The sequence below is a fragment of the Marmota monax genome, unplaced genomic scaffold (assembly GCF_021218885.2).
Source record: "Marmota monax isolate L192 unplaced genomic scaffold, Marmota_monax_Labrador192_F-V1.1 WCK01_AAM20220418_F8-fsc00002, whole genome shotgun sequence".
NCBI lineage: Eukaryota > Metazoa > Chordata > Mammalia > Rodentia > Sciuridae > Marmota > Marmota monax.
The window spans coordinates 15,447,546-15,469,926 of NW_026693571.1; the positions used below are offsets into that span (position 1 = coordinate 15,447,546).

A 22,381-nucleotide genomic window follows, 5' to 3' on the forward strand; every position below is an offset into this window, starting at 1 on the left:
TTGGCTTTGTAATTCTTTAAAAATATACTGAATAGTTAGAGGGAAAATTTAAGCAAGCATTGATACAGGCTTTAAGGCTTTAAAACTTCTGTGAATCTAGTTCAAAATAATCTAGATTTGTCATTGCTTTATTTAATGAGTTTCTTAGCTCTTTGACTATATTGAGAGTACAGGATAATGGTTAACAGTTTGGCCTCTAGAGTCCAACAGACATGGTTTGAAATTTTAATTGTCACCTATTAGCTTATTTTGAGTCACAGGCAAGCAAATTAACCTCTTTAATTCGTAGTTTTCACATCTGGAGATTGAAATGAATGGTCCTTACTCACAGAATGATTGTTTGAAGGAAAAAATAAGAACAATAAGAACATCCATGGCTTTTCTATATTTAGTGTGTTACATGAACTAACAATAAAAGTGTAAGATCCACCCCCCACTACTTGTATGCATATAATAAATAAGAAAAAAGACAAAGCTTATAAAATACTTAGCATCATATCTGGTTGAAATTATGTGCTTAATACATGGTTACTCTCATCATAATGCTACGTTACTTGGTGTGTTGTCTCTAGCAAAATTGTCCTTGATTAGGGACCTGAGCACCTTAGAGGCAGACAGTTTATAGAAGAAAGTATTGCTATAAAAAACCGCAGGGATTAATAACAGGAAAAATTCAGTGACAAGTCAGTCAGTCTGGTGGCTTCATTTCCATGATGACTCTCACCTTAAAAAAGGTTTTAACTGTCTCTACTTCTCTTTCATCAAACACTTGTAATGCATTGCTGAGAATGTTATGCTAGGTGTGGAAACAAATGAAATAGTTTTAGTATTTGAATACACATTGAAATGATTCCTTTCTTCTACAACTTCTGAGGCTATATGTTATTTCTTTCCAAAACTTACATTACTACTAAAATATGAGTGGTTAAGATCCATATTATATTTCTAGAAGGATAGAATTGTGATTTTAAATTTAGATATACTTCTAAATCTATATAAACCTCTATATGGATTTTGCAAGCCAAAGAATCCAGGCCCCTTCCTATTCAGCTGAACCTTGTTAATTGGAGAACTCGAGGTGGAACAGGAGAGATGTGGCTCTTCAAGGGCAGGGAAAGAGAAAATAAGCTCGAAGTTCAAATGGAGGGGGCTGGCAAAATCAGTAGGTTGATTCTGAGTTGGGTGTGAGCTATAAAGCACACAGACCATTTTGTTGAGGATTGCATGCTATTGATGGTATCCAGTAGTTGAGTTTGTATATGAAATCATGATGCACTGCAGTTTCTTTAGGAGTAGTGTCTCAGAACTTTGGTATGTTCTTTGGCTACTTCACCTACACATATTAATATGAAAAGTTAACCACTGGCTCTGTTCCTAATGTTATGATTGCCATTTATGTAAATGTCATGGGTAGTACCTTCGCAGGTAGCAGAGGAAGCTGCTCTTTTCCTAATAGGAATAATAGCTAACATTTATGGAGAGGTTCTTGTGTGTCAGGTATTGTGCTTAGTGCTTTCTTATTTACATCCCAATATTTCTAATCCCTGGGGGAAAATACTTTTTTTTTTTTTTTTTTAACCAGGAGGAAACCCAGCCTCAGAGAAGTTAGATGACTCTAAATGAGATAGATCACAGGTGCAGAGTGAGGATTCCACTCTAGGGTGACTGACTTCAGACCCTGTGTCCTTTCCATGGTTGCTTCTCGTGGGAAGAATACCATCCCATGGAGAGGTTAGCTCACCTTGAAAGTGCTTGGAGGTCAAGGTGAAACTGATGTCAGTTTCTTGAAACTACTGTGAACTGTGCACTCATTTGAGGCAGGGGGGTGTTCTTTGCTGATGTTACTGTCTTTTTGAATATAAAAAAGAAAAAAATATTTATTTTCTTTGCCCTCTTGTTACTTTGTAACAACACAACTTTCTAAATTAGTTTAACCAAATTGCAATAATTATGAACAGCTAACTCTAAAATCCAATATTAATTCCTTTACAAGCTGTTTTTCTAACCTTTCAAAGTTATTTCCTGCTATGGACATTTGCTTTGCCAAATGGTTTTAAGAGACCTACTACATATCAATTTCTCCGGAATCTGAGGTACAAGTAAATTGTTTAAATAAAGTTCAGAACAAGTACACAAATTTGTTTGGGACATGAGACATTCCAACTTTGAATCCTCAGTTCTTTCCCCTTGTGCTTAAGCAGATGCTGTATTAGTGAGGCCACTGTACTATGATCCCCCTGAATATTCCCTGGTTTTTGTGCCTCACTTTCTGCATGTAACTGGATGGGGAAGTATGAATATCTATTTCCTTATCCCCCAGTCACTCCCCATGTCATTGTGATTGGGCTTCTCCCACCACTTCCTTGAAATTATTCTACACAAGGTCACACAGAACCTTTTATTCCTTTTATTGTTAAACATAATGAATGCTTCTCACGCCTTGTCTGACCTCTGTAAATTTTGATGGTGCCGATTATATCCAAGTATGAAACATCCTTTACTTGCCTGCAACTTTGCTGTTTTGCTTGCCTCTCTGGCTGCTGGTTTTCAATTTTGATTTCCTTTGCTCATTCTTTAATTATTAGTGTTCCTCAGGGTTCCATCACAAGCCCGTCTTCTTTTGACTTTACATACAATCTCAAGTCACTTTTTTTTTTTTTGGTTGTAGATGGACACAATACCTTTATTTTTTTGTGGTGCTGAGAATCAAACCCAGTGCCTCACATGTGCAAGTGCTCTACCACTGAGCCACGACCTCAGCCCAACCTCAGTCACTCTTTATTTTTTTTTTAAATATTTTTTTAGTTATAGATGAACACACAGTATCTTTATTTATTTTTATGTGGTGATGAGGTTCGAACCCAGTGCCTCACACATGTGAGGCAAGTGATTTACCACTGAGCTATACAGCCCCAGCCCCCCCTCAGTCATTCTTAAGGTTATGCTTTTCTGTATGGCTGCCTTCTATGTGAGGTGCTTGCTCAGATTTCTCTTTTGATTTGAACCTTGGACATCCAGGGTGGATGGATTCTAACTCTACCAACTTCCCCATATCATCAGGTCTAAACTTGTCTCAGATAGAACTCAGCAACTCCATCTCTTTCTCCACGAAAACCTAGTAATGCTGTTTTGCCCATCTCAGAGATACATATCACCATCTACTCCATGGATTAGGCTGAGAAAATAGATGTTGTCCTCCCTCCCTCCCTCCCTCCCTCCCTTCTTTTCTCCTCTTCCTCCTCCATCTTCTTCTGCTTCTTCTTTCTTTGTCAAATGCACATAAGCCTTATTACATTAGTTTCTAAATATCTTCTATTTAATTCCTAAACTTAAGTGTTCTCTTTCATGTAATGAACAAAATGTAACTACCTAGTAGGATTGTAGTGGAGATGAAATCGTATTCTGTATCTAGCCATTCTCCCCAGTGCCTGGCATGCTGTGAGTGCTCAGAAGTCCCCCACATGGCTGCTGCTGCCCTCTACATCCAGTCTTGCTCCTGTCTCTATCCTCCACATTTCTGTCCAACTTATATCATTAATATGCAAATCCGAGCAGGCCTCGATTTTCACAAGACTTCCCAGTACAGTTAAAATGAATTCTACTGTCCTTTAGGACCCTGTGGCATCTGCCCCCATTCCCATATATCTTCAACCTTATTTCTACTTCATCTTCATGTCTCAGTTTAGATGTTGTTTTCTCTAGAAAGTCTTTGACAATCCTATTACCTGATCCATTCATGGATCCTACCCTAACTTGTAGCAGGCCATGGTATAATTATTTATGTTTTTATATGAACCCTTTAAAAGTCTGTAAGATTTGTGAAATGAGAGACTGTGTTTGTCTCTGTCACCTTCTGTTTTCACCTAACTGCATAGTGTCTAGCAGATAATTGGAATTCAGGAAATATTTGTTGAGTAATTGAATACTTATTTGCTTGATAAATAATTTCAATCTTTTAAACAATATTTTGTAACTTTCTAAATTAGTTTAATCAAATTAAAAACTTATTTAAGTCAAGGTAAAAACGTAATTCCTTTGATGCAGATAAATAAATTTTAAAAGTAGTATAAAAGAAATAGTTGAAATTTTACCCATGTGTTGTCTGAGTAAAAGGAAATAATAAAGATAATAAATTTTGTTTGACTCTTGATTTCTGAATTTTTCAGAATTCTGTTCTCCTCATTTGGACTTGGTTGTTCTCCATTGCTATATATCTAGGTCAACTTGAAAGCACTGATGTCAGTATTTGCTTATTTGTAGTATCAGGGCCACACTGAACTGATTCTGGGAGAGATTCATAGAATGAGCAGAAAACCTTGTGACTGTAAAATTTGGCTCTTCAGAGGTCGTGGTAAATGACTCTCAGGTTATTGACTTTATTTCCCAGAACTATATTTAGACATTGAGTGCTAGTTTTTTTTCTTTTGGTACAGGGATTGAGCCCCGGGGAACTTAACCACTGGGGCACATCCCCAGCCCTTTTTTTTTTTTGTATTTTTATTTAGAGACAAGGTATTTTTTGTATTTTGTATTTTTATTTAGGATCTCACTGAGTTGCTTAGTGCCTTGCCATTCCTGAGGCTGGCTTTGAACTTGTGATCCTGTTGCCTCAGCCTCCTGAGCTAGTTTTAAATCTCCTTTTATGCATCCTCTTTGCTTAACCTATCAAATTAGTGAGTTTTTAATACATGGTGTGTCTTTTTTGTCCAAAGTCTTGTTAGGATTTGAGGAAGACAGAATAAGGAAGAAGTATCCTCTCTAGATGTTTATGATCTTACTGAAGAGATGCCCCTTTTTGGAGATGAGGATATGGTGGATATGAACCCAAGGGTACTTTACCACTGAGCTATTTACCCAGATCTTCTTATTATTATTTTTAATTTTGAGACAGGGTCTCATTAAGTTGCTGAGCTAATGATCCTCCTGCCTCAGCCTCTTGAATTGCTTGGATTATAGGTGTGTGTCACGGTGTCTGGTGAGATACCCATTTCTGTGAACAGATAATCATATAAGGAAGTACCAGTAAATCTAAACAAATAAACACTATGGATGTAGGAGTCTGGAGAAGAAGGGTTGAGCATAGCAGAGGAGGTGGATTCCAAAAGGGGCTTCACAGGACAGAATGTAGTTGGATAGTTTGAGAGGAGGGGCATCAGTCTTCTAGGCCATGAAGATCAATGTCACAATAGAGGTAGAATACATGGCTTATTAGAACTGTTTGGTTAGAATAGAGAGTTCACATTCACGTATGTTTGTAGAGGATGGTAAAGGAGGGAGAGGAACATTAAAGACAGATAATTGAGTTCCTTAAGTGTTAGGCCTTAAGATGAGTAGAAGAGGAGCAAACTGAGAGTGATGCTTCAGTGGACACAATCTTATGGAGTGGGATAAATAGGATAAGAAGTATATTAGATAGGGTTATATTAAAAGCTCCTAACTCCTCCGCTACATGGCATATAAGGCATTGTCTGTGTTTTTATTTATTTATTTATTTATTGACACTGGAGCTTCCTGTGCATCCTTCTTATGTTCTAGGTTCTCAAACTTTTTGTCCCAAGGATCTCCTTGTACTCTTAAATTATGGAGAACATCAAAAAGCCTTAGTATGTGTGATTCATATCTATTAATATTTACCATTATAGAAATTAGTGTTGAGAAAACTTGGAAATATTTATTGAATTTATTAAAAATTACAATGATGAATTCATTCTATGTTAAAAGAAAAAAATAACTGTATTTTATATAACCATAAAAATAGAGAATGGCATTGTTTTATGCTTTGCAAATGTCTAATACCTAGCTTAATAGCAGAGGGTTGGATTCCCATATGAGATTTTGCATTTGATCTGTTATGACATCTGTAGCCTCTGGAAACTGCATTGTTTGCTCATAACAGAGTGAGAGTGAAAAAGAGAAATGTAGACTTAGTATTATTATGAAAATAATTTTGACTTGCGTATGTTCTGATAGAATCTCGGCAACCCTCAGGGGCCTTGGATCATGCTTTGAGAATCAGTGTGCTAAAGGTCTCTTTGTGTGATTGGTTATGTGATGGACAAGGCCAGTCCTTGCATACAGAGATAATATGGTTTTGAAGGATGTGCTCATTCCTCATGGTCTCTTCATGCTCTGACTTGCATAAGAAGCATGCCTTGTACCCTTTATCCCCAGAGGGACTGAGTGAAGCCCTTGGTTACCAGCAAGGCAAAAAGGCCTTTTGGTCTTGCTAGCAGATGGGAGAAAGCCTGTGGGGCCATCTTACAGGTGATGAGAAGTAGGGTCAGGTCAGAGTTGAGAGGCAGAAATCCAGATCTGTCTGACACCACACCAGGCATTTAGAGGTGAAGAGGGCTTGAGAAACTGAAGGTAGCATGGAACAGGGCTGGAGGACTTGTCGGTTTACTATGATAAAGTCAGAAAAGTTTGTGAACTGTTTTTTGTTTTTTTAAATTTTTTTATTCTAATTTGTTATATATGATAGCAGAATGCATTACAATTCATATTACATATAGAGAGCACAATTTTTCATATCTCTGCTTTTATACAAAGTATATTCACACCATTTGTGTCTTTTCCATACATGTACTTAGGGTAGTGATGTCCATCTCATTCCACCATCTGTTTTTTACCCCCTTGCCCCTCTCCTACCCTCCCACCCTTCTGCCCTATCTAGAGTTGATCTATTCCTCCCATACTCCCCCTCCCTACCCCACTATGACTCAGCCTCCTTATGTCAGAGAAAACATTCAGCATTTGATTTTTGGGGACTAGCTAACTTAGCATTATATTTCCAACTCCATCCATTTGGCATTTGTTTTTTTGTGATTGGCTAACTTCACTTAGCATTATATTCTCCAACTCCGTCTATTTACCTGAAAATGCCATGATTTTATTTTCTTTATTGCCGAGTAATATTCTGTTGTGTGTGAACTGTTTTGAAAAAATGTATTGTAGCTTTTACTATTTCTTTTTTTCTCTTCATTTTTAGTAATCTCTTAGACTTCTAGCTCATCTTGTGTGTGTGTGTGTGTGTGTGTGTGTGTGTGTGTCAGAGAGAGAGAGAGAGAGAGAGAGAGAGAGAACCTAGAGAAAAAAGTTAAAAAATTCCCATCAATTTAATTTTATTTTTCTCAATGAAATAGGAATGTAAGTGCAGTGATAAAAACTTTGGCAGATACAGAGAAGCAGAAAGGAAAAAATAAAAATCCCCATAATTTCACCACACAGAAATAAGCACTGTTAACATTTTGGAGCAGATAGCTGCAGATTATATTTAACCTTATTTCTAGCACTAGTGTTATTTTGTACATTTATTTTATAAAAATCTTTTCCTCTTAACAATGTATTGTGAAACAAGACATCTTTCTCTTTGAATTAATATATTCAGTACTTTTCATCTGATTTTTAGGAAATTTTAAGAATGAGAGTGTGTGAGTGTATGTGAGTAGGTTTGCAAGTGTGTGTATGTGAATGTATTTATGTGAATGTATGTGAGTGTGTATAGGTGTGTATGTGTGAATGTATGGATATGTGTGTGCATGTTTGTCAGTATGTATGAGTACACTATGTGAGTGTGTATGTGATGTGTATGGATGTGTGTAGGTGAGTATGTGTGAGTGTGTATGCATGCATATGTGTATATGTGAGTATGAAACATATCCATCACTTGGGACACTGAGGCAGAGGTTCACACGTTCAAACCCAGCCTAAGCAACTTAGAGACACCCTGTCTCAAAATAAAAAGTGCTGGGGATGTACGTCAGTGATAGAAAACTTGCGTAATATGCCTGAGGTCCCTTGTTCAACTGCCAGTACATCAAAAAAGAAAAGAAAAAAAAAATCAAAACAAAAAAACAGAGCTTGAGGAGATGAGCTTATTCCTCTGCCCCTTCCATCATGTGAGGCTATGGCAACAAGGTGCTTTGACTTTGGACTTGCCAGTTTCCAGAACCGTGGCAAGTCAATTTCTGTTGTTAATAAATTACCCAGACTAAGGTATTTTGTTATAGCAGCACAAAGTGATAGAGGCATTTGGGAATACCTCCATTTCCCTTGCTATGGGAAGGACACTTTTGCTGGTTCTAGGATTCTTCGCTTCCACATTTTGTCCTTTATCACTTTGAATATATCAATGTCTTTTACATTCTAGGGTTTCTACCTGATGAATGTTTGCTCTCTCTCAACCCCATAGGTGTTAATATTGTGCTTTATAGGGTCTTAGAGAACAGAGCATTGTGTTCTAGTATCACAATGTGAGTGAAGTGCTACCATACCTTTGATATCAATCATTCCGTGTTGGAAGAAAAAGAAATTAAATACCTTGAGTGTAGTTACAGTGAGGGGTTTAAAAAATTGAAAGTTATTATAGCTGGGCCTTGTGGCACATGCCTGTAAACCCAGTAACTTGGGAGGCTGAGGCAGGAGGATCCCAAATTCCAGGCCAGCCTTAGCAACTGAGTGAGGCCCTAACCAACTTAGTGAGACCCTGTCTCAAAAAAAAAATGTATATATATATATATATATATATATATATAATGCCTGGGGGTGTAGCTCAGTGGCTAAGCATCCCTGAGTTCAATCCCCAATTGAACTAAAGATTGAAAAAAAAGTTATTACTGATTTTCAGACTCAAGAAAAGACCATCGAAATCTACTGCAAATTTTAATTTCTCAACAAGTGAATGTCAGTCTTCATATTTCATTAAGGCAAAAAGCTTCCTGAATCCTTTCTTATTCTTATTATGAGAGTTGAAAAAGTCTTATTCTTATTATGAGAGTTGAAAAATCTACGACATTCCCCCTGCACATTTCTGCTGAAGCAGGAAGCCTCATCAATCAAACACTGACTGTGGACACCACACAGAGGCCAACAGTAGCACAAATCACAGGGCACCTGTGGCTGAGCCAGGGTAAGGAAGGTCTCTGCTTCCTGCACCACGAGGACCCCCACTCCCAGCATAGTTTCCCATCATGACCTTGTGTCCCCCATACATCCTCATTCTGGAGGATCAGTAGATGAGACACATCAGAGAGTAGCAAGTGCTCTTAAGGTCTAGGTCAGAAGAAAACTGCCCTCCACAGGTGGGCCCACAGCCCATACCCATGACAGAAGCAAAGGCTGGAAGCAGGTGACAGCTGTGTTGTTGCAAACCATGCTTCTGTGTGTCTCCAATGAAAGGAGAGCAGAAACACAAGATTCAGAAGCAGTGACTCCTGTGAAAATGGAGAGCTGAGAGAGACAAAACTGATGGACAGCCAGGGGACCCTGAGCCCTGTGGATTCTGACATCATAGTGTGGGCCTCAGTTAGGTGTGAACTCAGACAGCTGCAGGTGTGAGGTGTGCAAATTGGCTCAGGCTTCACACAGATATCAAGCAGCACATATGGATCCACCCAGGAGTCTCTTTGCCTCCACCTGGGAGAGACATCAGAGGCTCTTTTCCCCAGAACACTTCCCTGTTCCTTGCTCTTCTCTGTCTGTTCTTCCATGTTTTGGAATAGCAGAGATGGTTCTTAATTAGAAGAAGAAGAAGGAGGAGGAGAAGAAGGAGAAGAAGGAAAAGAAGGAAAGAAAGAAGAAGAAGAAGAAGAAGAAGAAGAAGAGGAGGAGGAGGAGGAGGAGGAGGAGGAGGAAGAGGAGGAGGAGGAGGAGGAGGAGGACTGATTACTTTATGTATGTATGTGACTGTATGACCAATGTGATTCTACAATATGTACACTCAGAAAAATGAGAAATTATAACCCATCTATGTATGATATATCAAAGTATATAAGTACACTCTAGTGTCATGTATAACTAATTAAAACAAATAAAAATTAAAAAAATAAATATATGAGATGGTTAAAAAAAAAAAAGAAAAAGAAAAACCAAGGGAAAAATGGAAGAATTAATGTCAGGGAAACAGAGTTGGGATCACTTGATTAGCTATCTCTTACACCTAGGGATTATCTTTCTAGACTGTTCTTTGTTCAAATCTTGGGAAAACCGGTCTTTTATCTTGATAAAATACTAAGGCATAAACTTTGAATAGTCATTTAAGAGGGCAAAACTTCAAGAGAAGGTTGATAGTGATTCAGCTTATACCCAGATTGAGCAATACCTAGGAGGAATGAGGCTCAAGTTTCTTGAAACTGAGGTAAGACATTTCTAAGATTGCAGCAATACCAAATCTGGAAGAGATTTCCTCAGTCACTCCAGCTTTGAATGTTCCTGCCTTGAGTGTGGAGCATTTAAATCACCAACTCCATGACATTTGTTCAGTGACCCCTAAAGGGATAAATTAATGGGACTGTTCACTTGTTTCTACGGTCAGAAATGTCCTCCTGATTATTAAATTGTTCTCTTGGTATATTGGCTTGTCACCTTAATGAAACATTCTTAAGTGTATTTTACTTTCTGATTTTTATTTCTTTTACTTTTTCATAATTTTATTTACATTATTACTGTTTTTTTTTTTTGCATTTGGTTCTAAAGAATTCTATGAAACCACATGAGGAGCTCATTTATTCATTCATTTCAACATGGAGTTACTGAGCACTTCCCTGTGGCAGGCACATAGTGTTCTTATTAACATTAGTAAATATTAAGGTCATATGAGCTCAAGGATTCCAGAGGCTTCTGTCTCATTAAATAATCATCTTGGATCTTCACCTTTTCCTCTGAATACATTCTTGACAGCCTGTGGCCAGTTGTATCAGTTTCATAGTCATGTAGTTACATAATGGTAGCCCAGGAGAATGAATCAACAGGCTGGCTCCTCTGCTGGACCTGCAAAAGTAGTGTATTTGGTTTAAAATAGTAATAGGGAAACAAAGCATTTAAGATGGCATGAACACAGAGGTGCCTAGGTACCGTGACCCTGCCTCAGGATCACTTCCCAGCAATTGCCACAGCCTTATTCCTGCTGTGCCAGGCTCTGGGCCATCTGTTGTTTGAGCTCAGCTTTTGCCCCACACCCAGTTTTCCTGTTTGAATGATAGCTAGGTGGGCTTACTGGGAGGCAAGTTATCATAACTATCTTTCATTTTCTTCTTAATTCACACCATGGTGAGAAAACCTGGTTGATGTTTGAATTGTAGCATGAGGTCTCTCTCTGGGTAGATTCTAAAGAGTAGAAAGGCAATTTAACTTTATGACTCAAGTCACTAATAGGGGCAATGAAATGCACTCCATGACAGGATCAAAATCATTTCCCCTTTGAGTTATTCTCAGTGTTTGAGCAAGACATAGCAGCACAGTATTGGCTTAGAAGCCAGAAAATGTGAGAAAACCTGTTTGAATTTTGTCATTAACATTTATAAAGTTGGACAGCTTTGACTTAAAATTTTTTTGTTGTTTTAATTAGTTATACATGACAGTAGAATGCACTTTGATACATCATATATAATGGAGTATAATTTCTCATTCTTCTGGTTTTACATGATGTAGAATCACACTGGTTATATAGTTGTATATGTACATAGGGTAATAATTCTGATTCAGTCTACTATCAGACATGATTTCTTCATCCAGATTTTTCCTGAAATCTATTAGTAATTAATGTGCTGGTTGAAAGAGTTTGAATATGTTAAGCATATATTATAGTTCCTATTAACTGTAGCCTTTATAGAACTCCTATGATAGTTGTTGTATAGAAAATACATGTCAATTAACGGCATACTCATTTGCATTACTGATTGTTATTTTATGTGAATCATGTCTCATCTCCCCAGCCCTCAGAAGCACCAAAATAATACGGCAGACTGTGTATGTGTGTCTTCTCCTCCAGGAAGTGATCTCTGGCTTCTTCCCTTGTATCTCACAATACTTCCTTCATATCATTATATTTACCAGTTTTGCACCTGTTTTCTCTGATGAATGGTGACCTTATTGAAGATGTTCCGGGAACCATGTCTTAATCTCAGTCCCTGCCCAACTTCTGGCCCACAGAAGGTGTGATCAACCTGTCTTTTTAATGAGTAAATGAATGCGCATGGCTGTGCATGTGGTGAATCCCATAAGGTAATTGCAGTGCTTGCTGACAATGAACTTAGGGTTCTTTCAGATTTGGATCCTAACTCAACTTCACTCTCTGACTCCCTTTGGGGATTTGTAATAGAATTTGAAGTTCGTGTGTCCCACTTACTTTACCACCTAGGAAAATTACCCGGACTTGATATTTTATTCTAACTTTGACAGTGAGTTTAAATACATCTCAGGTTACTCTCTCTCCCTACCTTTAGCCACACAGAGAGTATAAGCCACACCTAGCAGTGTCCTTCATTGGGACTGTGAACTTCTTAGCTTCCCACAGAGTCCCAGTCCATGACAAAAATCTGAAACCAGTTCTTGGTTGAGTTGAATGGGATGATTTTCATTTCAGGTTTTGGTGCAAAGGCCTTGGCATAATGGTCATAGGATCAGATGGTCCTATTATTTGTATTATTTAACGGGTGCCACTTGACAAGACAGCCAAGTAGAGAAAATGGTCCATGTGCTAAGAAAAGGAAGAAGAAATAGAGAAAAAGTGGAAACATATCTTGTTGCTTTCACCTAGGTAGCATTCCTTCACTAGTTTTTAGAAAATGACTTTTAAATAATTAGAGATCTTTCATTTGAAGAGTGAAAGAAAAAAAAATCCACTATGACTTATTTTTAACCTAAGACAAGAAGGGGATTTATTAACCCAGGTAATTGAGGAGTCAAGGGCTCGTTAGCTTCAGGCACAGCTGTATCCACGGAAATAATGATGATGTTGAAAATCTCTGAGTCATCAGTTTTCTTTCACATGGTGGCAAAATGGCTGAAGGAGTCGTTAGACTCACAGCATTCCTGCCCGTACTATCAGTACTTCTATCAGAGAGTAGACAAATCTTGATCATTTGTTCCCTGCTCAGCCCCACTCACATGACGTGAAAGAAGTGCTCCCATGGCAGTCAGGTGGCTTGTCCTGACTGGCCCACAAATAAGGAATGCCAGGCAGGCCAAAGTCCTGGGCATTCACTACATTTTGCTATCCTAGATTATTATGTTATGGGATTCTCTTGTTCCATCTTGTTCTCTGGCTCTTTTTTTTCCTGTGTTTGAACAAATTACACATATATTCCCAAGGCCTTTTTCTATATAAAAAAGATCTTTTCTTTGTTCTATGTGTTCTCTCTCCTGATCATCTTTTCCTTGCCTGCTCAGGTATCTTTTCACAGAAGAGAGCCTCATCTCTCTGAGGCCCTGCAGGCACTGCAACTTCAAATATCTTAAAACTAAATTGGCCGCCCTCTTGCCCCACGTGTTGTGTTTCTCCTCCTAAGTCCCTTAATCAGACCCCGAGCCACATCCTTTTTATCTTTTTCCAGAGTCCTGTCCTCATAGTTGTTTTTGACTCTTTCCTCTGTGTATAATTTCTCCTTCATGTTAACGCTTGTAGTTCTTTATTGTGGTGTCTTTCTTGGATTCATTTCCTTCATTCTGGTTTTATAGATCTTGGCATATTTACTTCATTTCCACCACCGTTATTGAGGCTTCTTGATGGGAGAGTGATATTGCTTATTTATCTGTACTCTTTTTTTTCCTGGTTGACATCCTCTATCTTCCCCACCCTCTTCTTCTCCCATCAATATTATACCCAGACTTCAATGATTCAATAAATACTTGTAGAAAGAAGGAAATAATTAATGCAAAGTGTAGTATAATTCTGTGGCTGTTATACTTGATATTGTTAAAGAAAACCAGAGCCTGATAGCATTTAAAGTAGTGAAATCATATTTTAGTCAGAAACTAACGTGATAGGTATGAGGTATGTATTAGGGTTCTCCAGAGAAACAATTTCTCCAGAGGAGCTTTCTCTCTCTCATATATATATATATATATATATATATATATATATATATATGTATATATGAAAGAAATGGAGAAAGAGGGGGGAGAGAGAGAGAGAGAAATGGAGAAAGAGAGAGGTGGGAGAGAGCGAGAGCGACAGCAAGTGTAAGCGTGAGCGCACAAGCATGTGAATGAGGGATTCATTGTAAGGTACTGGCTCCAACAACTGTGTTGGAGGCTGAAAGTCCCACCGTCTGCTGTCTGTCACCTGGTTAATTCCTGGAGTCATGCATCGGCCAGCTGAGCCACACTGGCTCTGTAATTTTTGAGTCTAGCAATGATGTTCCTGGGTGTCTTCATGGTGATGAATAAACTATATCCACTTTCTCTTCTGCAATGGTATCTGGGTATTTTCTCCATCTATTAGCTTAGGATTCCCTATTATCAGCCCCAGGGAAGACTGTTAATAGAGAAAAAGACTATTAATTGAGCAGTCAGTTTGCTGTGTCCTCTTCTAGGGCCAGTGGTTAGCTATCATCCTAAACCCAAAGGAGAGAGTAAGTTGAATAAAGAGCAACTTTAGATGCATACTTAGACATTAAAAAAAAAGAAGATATGAAAAATTGTGCTCTATATGTATTGTATATGATTGTAATGCATTCCACTGTTGTCGTGTATTTTAAAAAAATTAAAAAATCAATAAAAAAAAGAAGGTGAATTTTCTGTAAGGTAATTGCAATCTGGCTTTGACAGTTGTGTGCATCTTGCTGTATTTGGTATTTTTTAATTTTTCCTTTGTAAGCAATAGTGGTTTCTTTGTATCAAAATCTGACATTTTAACTTTCATTGTTTCTGTTATGAAGGGAATTACAGCACCTTATGTGAAACAACTCAACTTTTTAGTTCTCAAAACCATTCCTAGTGTACTAGTCAGCTCAGCGGCCATAATATAATACCATAGCCCAAGTGGCTTAACCAGCAGATATTTATTTTCTCACAGTTCTAGAGACTGGAAGTCAAGATGCAAAGGAGGTGTTGTTTGGGGAGGGCTCTCTCTTTGGGTTGCAAATGTGCCCTTCTCCTGGTGACCTCATATAGCAGAGAAAGCCAACAAGCAAATTCTCTGGTGTCCCTTCCTATAAGAACATAGATCCCATGAGATCAGGCCCCTCATGAGCTCATCTAACCCTAATTACCTACCAAAGTCCCCATCTTCAAATATGATCACATAGGGTGGTTAGGGATGCAACATAAGAGTTTTTTGGGGGCAATTCAGTCCCTAGAACATAGTTAAGGTTTTAGTGGGGCTTCAGGACTGGCTAGAATGTGCAAAGAACTTTTCCCTATTTTATTTATTAGAAGATAGACACTTCTACTTGAGTAAATGTTTATTTTCACATGCTATAGTTCTTATAACATGTATTAGTATTTGGTTTGTTTTATATTCTTTGTTATAATGCAAGTGTATGGAAGATAGTTTAGAGTTAAAATGTGTTTGAGAATAAAAAGTTATTTTTTTTCCAGATTTTTTTTTTCTTTTTTTGGAGTACTGGGGATTGAACCTAGTCATTTTCTATGAACCTAGTCATTTTCTATCACTGAGCCACACCTCCAGCCCTTTTTATTTTTTATTTTGAGACCACATCTCACTAAGTTGCCCAGACTGGCCTTGAATTTGCAGTCCTCCTTTTTTTCTAGGGCAGATTCTATTCCTCATTAAGAATTATTACATTTCAAAAATACTATTTTCAAAACTTCATATGATAAAGAAAAGCTATCAGTGAGAAGAAAGCATATTTAGTTTCTTTTAGAGACAACTGTTTCTTTTAGAGACACATTTTAAAATAATTTTATATGTTAGGATTATTATTGCTCTGTAGAGGAGGAATGAATTTCTTTACTATGAAACTGTGGGGGACCAGGTGTTTATCTGTAAGAAATTCGATAGGTACTCTGATAGCTCCCATAAAAATCCATTCAAACTAACAAATAAATAAAGAAAGTGGGAGGGAATATTGAGAATTTGAAATTGTCTCAAAACCCTTTGTTTGAATGCTGATGATAAGTTTTTATTTATTTCTATTTATTTATTTATGCTTTGCAGTGCTGGGATCAAACCGAGTGCCTTGTGCATGCTAGGCAAGAGCGCCGCTAAGGCCCACCCCAGCACAGTTTTTACTTATTTATTTATTTATTATTATTATTTTTAATACCTTTTTTTTTTTATTTTTATGTGGTGTTGAGGATCAAACTCAGGGCCTTGCATGACCTAGGCCAGTGCTCTACCGCTGAGCCACAACCCCAGCCCCACTTTTTATTTATTTATTTTTAAAAGTCTTTGCACACATCCAGGCCAATCTGTAATTTTTATCTGGTATCAGCAGGCTGTTGATTAAGATGACTTTGTGCTATTTTTTTTTTCTAGGTTTAAAGAGGTATGGACTATTTCCTTATTTTAAGGGTCTGTACATTTCTGTAGTGGGTTTTGGCTGAACTATTCAATGCCTCTTTGTTCATGTGCTTTTATAGTATTAACATGTTGTGTTATCGGGTTTATTCTGTTTCAGTGTTTATCTGCTGCAGAGATCTTTTCCCTTCATGGATTTTCAAATGCCTCCCAGATAACCAGCTCAAACTTCTCGGCCATCTGTCCCGCACTTGTACAACAGCTAAGCTTCCACCCCTGTACAGATCGGTCCAAGCACAAAACAAAACCAAGCCTCTCAGAAGGTACATTGAAGCATTTTCTCTCCCGTATTTGAAAAGTCTTTGAATCAGTATGAAATGATGCTAATATGCTTCTTTTTCTGTTTTTTTCTCCTTTTAGTTAATCTACTTACATTTTGAAAGTAGTTAGAATTAAAATTCATTTAAAATTCACAAGTAATGATCTTGTACTTGTGGACTCAAAATTATACTGAGTATCACTTAAAGACCTTGTAAACCTTAATCCTTGATTTTAAACAATATATACTTTATGCTATGCTGTACATATTGGATTGCATATCAATTATTTGTCTTATAGTTAATTGTTAGTTTCCATCACCTTTTGCTTACCATGTTATTTTTATTTTTGTATCACATTATTCTAAAACTTGCCAGTGTATCTGCTATTGTCAGTGAAGGGATAAGGGAACTAGATTAAAGCTTAAGGGATGGAGTTATTAATCTTTTAATAATCTTAGATGAAAAAAAATGTTAGCAATGATTGCAAGGGTCTATAACAGTATTGCCATAAGCACTCCATTTTTAAGGAACAATCTGCTGTGAACAGATTTTAAAATATAAGAAAAGTAATTGTTGCTTAATATACAGTTCACATGCTTAAGAACGTGGAATAGTACTTTCATCAGTGAAATAAACCAGTTGTTCAATGGTTCTATTTCCCAGTTATATGCAATTTCTCAATATCCCAAAATTGTTTACTTGTTCCACCTGTGTATTTAAATTTTCATTTTTAAATTAGCTTATTCATGCAATAAGTGTTTTCTGCATTAAGGATTCATTAATGAATATGAAGAATAATTTCCTGCCTTTCTGGGGCTTATCCCATAGTAGAGAAGAAAAATAATACACATTTAAACAAATAAGAGAATGTAGTTTCAGAGCATTGCATCCTCAGAAGAAAATAAAATAGGTAAGGCAGAGAAGGTAGTGTGGGTGGATGAGATTTTAGACGTTCAAGGGGTGAGATTACATCTGAGTAGAGTCCTGGCTGAGGAGGAGTGGGCCATTGCAGATCCTCTGTGGGCAGAGCTTTCTTGGTAGAGGGAGCAGACCGTGTAGCTTGGAAGTGAGCTTGGCTGAGGAAGGAACAGCAAGAAGGCCTGTGTGTCTGCATAGTGAGGGGACAGAGATAGACGGAAGTGTTGTCCTGGAAGCAGAGGACACCAGATGGGGGAGGCCTGCGAGGGTGTGGTCCAACTGATTGGAGTTTGTTGTGAATAGAGTGTGAGGCCAACATGGAATTCTAAACTGGGAGTGCCACAATTTTATTTGAATCCTTAAGGGGGAATTCTGCTTTCGATTTGAAGAGTGCATTGTCATGGGGCAAGAGCAAAAGCAAGGGCATTGGTCAGGAGGCTATTGCCAGGGGTGGATACTCAAGATATGGGAACTTGGACTAAGGTAGAGAAAAATCAAACTAGGGAGAAGGGGTCAGATGCAGAATGGATTTTGGAGACTGTGATAAAATGGTTTGCTTCTGGGGCAGATGTGGGAAAGAGAAAGATGAGTCAAGGTTTGAGCCAGAGAAGCTGAATACATGGTTGTATCCATTTCTGGGGATGAAGACTAGGGAGGAGCCATTCATTGTAGACAAAAGGGAGTGGTGAGGATTAAGAATATTTGGCAGTCAGCCTTATGTATTGACATAGACCCATAAGTGGAGATATCTAGTAGGTAATGGTGTGCACACAGTTGAGTTCAAAGGAAAGATCGAGATAGGAGATTCAATATCATAGAGGTGGCATTTCAAGATGCTGGTCTGAGCAAGTTCATCAAACATGAGTATACATAGATACTGGAAGGAGAGTAAATATAGAGAAAACAAGAGGAGACTCAACAAAGAACTATCATTTAACCTACTTTTGGATTGCTTTGTATGTATGTGTCAATCCTCTATATGTGAACAACAATAATAACGACTAACAATAGCCAGATTCTGTGGTATTTTCTATTCAACAGATACCAAATACTTTACATACATTAACTCATTTAATATACACCTTTCTGATGTAGAAACTTGCTCTTACAGGCAAGAAAACTGAGGTACAAGGACTTGAAATCCTTTGCTCAAAGAAAGTTACACAACTTGTGTTTGGGAGAGCCAGATTCAACCCTAGTTGTCTTGTCTTCAAAATCCATGTTCTCATTTATCTTCTATATTAATACATATGAAGAATAGAAATCATCAAGCATACGTTATCAACTTAATTATCAGTTTTGTGAATAAAAATAATTTCAATTTTGAACCAATAGCAATTGTGAATAATTGCTAATTATTCAAGCAAATATTTTGCTAGAGAACATCTATATTTCGATACAGCCTGTTTAGCGATACAGTTTATACTTTACACTCAAAAGTGAATTTTGCAAATGCTTTAATATTCTAACATTTGCTAGTAGTATAGACAATAATAGGACAGACTGTGAAGACAGCTCACCTGGGCTCAAATTCCAGCTTTGTAAGTATCCAGCTGTGTTGGGCACATGACTTTAATCTCTTGATGTCTCGGTTTCCTCATCTAAAACAGTTCCTTTCTCATAGGGCTGTTATAAGGATTAAATAACTTAATGTTTGACAAGTACTTAGAATGGCACATAAATACTATTAGTACTGTTAAATAAAATATGTCTTTTAAAAAATAAAATATATCTAACATGATATAATTCTGAGTACAAGAAGCTAGACTTCAGAAAAAGGAAATCTCCTATTCTGTGTAGGTAATTACCTATATGCAAAAGTGATTTTAACCTTAACTGCTCAAAGGTTACTCCAGTTCAGAAACCAAAAGATGAAAACAGGGAAGTCGGAAGCAGGAATTCTAGGGTCAATATTGTAAAGTCATAAAGGGAAAAGTCAACAATTCTTAATTACAAGACCGGAAAGGAACCTAATACTTGAATTGAGGACCCAATATCAAGACAGAGTACTTGGCACTACTAATCTATTTAATTTGGCAATATATTTCCTTTTTGATGTGACAATCAATTGTTTTATGTCAGTGCAGTTGTATGATCTTAAGCAACTTATTTGATGTCTCTATGCCTCAGCCATCTCATTGGAAAAATGGATGTAAGAGCTCTTCTCCTATAGATTATTGGGAGCATCATGAGTTAATATATATAAGTGCCCTGGGCACAGTAGTACAATTATGTCTTTGTTCTTATATAAGCCTACTCAGGTTCACTCTATTCTCTTGCCCTTGTCCAGTGCTATTTTCTCACAAGGAAAAGTTCTTCAAAATGATTAACTGCACCACCAACTCACAGGCTAGCTAGGACAATCAGATGAGATTATGTGTATGAAGTTGCTTTGGAAGATTCCAAATCTTGATATACCAGTTCATTTAATAGAGAGACAAGTTTGAGTACATCCAAGGGAATAAAAAATCAAAATAAAAGCAATAATGGGGTCATGATACAAGAATTTTTTTCAGTGTGTTTATTTTGATTTTTCAGCAGGAAGATAAAATAGCCTCATTTCTTGGAGATCTTACATTGTGTGATTTTTTTGAAGTCCTATATATATATATGTATGTATGTATATATATAAAGTCATATTAATGAGTGTAAGAGACTAATAGTAAATTCAAATCTCTAGGAGAGAAATGAATTACATTTTAGCAATAACTTCATGGCCCCAAAGAGTTCACAGATCATTGTTTAATTCAGATTATAAATAAGAATAATAGAATTTTATTACAAGATTATTCTGTTCAAACCAATGACCTAGGCCCACACTCCTGAGTTAGTGGCTTCCATAGGCATAATAACCAGAGGTAGGAGACAGACCAGGGCACCTAACTCCAAGTTTATTGTTTTTTTTGCTGTACAACAATGATCTAAATGGATTAAAATTTACATGATGATATATTTACTACATTTTTTGGAAAGAATAATAAACAACATTTATTGAAGTCTTGCTATGTTATAAGAATAGCATTTGTTTTATTTTATTCTTATAAAAACTCTGAGATAGGAGCTGTTTTTATCTGCAATTTAAATAACAGGGGCTCAGTGAAGTCAAGGACAAGCCTATGATAGTCGTAAAGGGAAGAGTTGGGTTTTAAGTATAAGTCCCCTGCCTCCAGAGTTTTCATTGTTAAACACCATCTGTGCTGCTTGCTCTTTGAGTGGGGCCAGGTAGAAATTGAAGTTTAGACTGTTTATAAATCTGTAAAGTTGGTGGGGCTGGGAGAATAGTTTTATGTTCAAAGGCTTGTGTAGTACATGACAGGTCCTGAGTTTGATTCCAAGCACTACTAAACAAAACAAAACAAAAAAATACCCCGAAAACCAAAAACCAACCCCTCTTCCAACAAAACCAGCCAACCAATGAAAAACAATAGCAACAAAACCCCTATAAAATGGGGATAATAATAAAATCATATTTCATAATTTACAAAGTGGGGATAATAATGCTAGCTATCTCATACAGTTGTTGTAATAAATAGATGAGTTAAAAATTAAGTGAACTTCTTTGACCCACACAGTGGGCATTCGGTAAATGTTAGCTATTGTTACTGATATTCCTTGAAGTCTATTAAAATGGTTCCGAATTCATATAAAGTATCCTCTCTGAAACAGATCCTTAGAGTAAGTCCTAGGTGTAAATGGAAAAGTACAAGGAAAATGTTCATACCAGTTCTTTCTTTGGTGTTTCTTAGTTGAGTGGAAAAATAGATTTTTATTTTTTCAAATTATGGCTTACCAATACATGAAGGGACATCTCTATGCAATGTACCTAGCATGCGATGACTTATATTCCCAGATTCTCAAATAGTTCTGATAAATGTCCACAAAGGCAAGGAAGATTAAAAAGATGGGATAAGGAGATGAATTGATTTTTTTTTTTTTTGACCAATCGACTTCAAACAAATAGCTGTGAGAATCTTGTTGAGCAAGAGACTGTTGCCTCGGGGAGGAAGAAAACAGAAAACAGGCTTTCCGGAGGAGACCATGTTGAGGAGAAAGGTATAGGAAGGGTGGTTTGGAATAGGGGCATGAGTTATCATTTTTATGTCTTGGTATAATAGTTTGAAGGCCTTGTCAATCAAAGGGAGGGAGTCCAGACAGAAAGCTGTCATATTGCATCAAGTGAAGGAGTGAGAGATGGCAGGACCCGTACTCCCACAAGCACGAAGAATGAGAAGCTGAAAGTTAGAGATATCTAAAGCAGAATTGATAGGCTTTGGTCACCAATTGTCTATGGAATTGACTAGTGGAGATGGACAAATTGAAATTGATCCTGGTATTTCTTCTATTTATGGAGGTACTAAGTGAATTTGGAACAAGATTTCTCAGGGGAAGCTGATGAGTTTGATAAGTATGTGACTTTTCCTCTACTCAGTAGTAAAAAAAAAAAAAATTGTCTTTTTATTTTTCAACATGTAGACATCTTGTCTACCCAATAAGATTAGAAGTGTGTGTTGATGAATAAATGCGTGAAGGCTGGTGATAGGATTGAGGGCCATTTGTGTTAAGGGAAATTACTAGTGGAGTCTGAGGGGAGTGCACCGGTATTGTTTTTGGTGATAAGTTAGTAAATGGGAATGAGGTGGGTTGTTGAAGACTTTGTAGGGCATGGCCAGGGTCTGGAGCTGACAGTAGAGAGTCTGGAGAAGACAGAGTCATTGTGTCAGTGCGTGATGGTTCTTATAGTGAGATTTGGCCATTTATTCTCTGTCCTTTTCATTTAGTACATGGCCCTGTGTGTGTGCATGGGCACACAATTTTTCCAGCTCCCCACATGGAAAATTGAAAGCTTCTTTTTAGGAGAAACCATGGTTTGGTTCAGATTCTAGGCTCCATGAATATTTGCTAAGTGTTTTTATTCATGGATACTGGACTAGAATAATGGTGA

The 22,381-nt window shown here is 37.2% G+C and overlaps 1 protein-coding gene across 2 annotated transcripts in view; it reads left to right on the top strand.

Annotated features, from left to right (window-relative positions):
* The window catches only part of Slc39a8 (solute carrier family 39 member 8), a 74,986-nt gene that overhangs the window by 9,310 nt on the left and 43,295 nt on the right, over positions 1 to 22,381 (top strand). For both annotated transcript variants that reach the window (XM_046459091.2, XM_058583826.1), the window contains exon 3: positions 16,362 to 16,524. In XM_046459091.2, the coding sequence (XP_046315047.1) occupies positions 16,362 to 16,524 (163 nt within the window). The remainder of the gene's footprint in view (positions 1 to 16,361; positions 16,525 to 22,381) is intronic.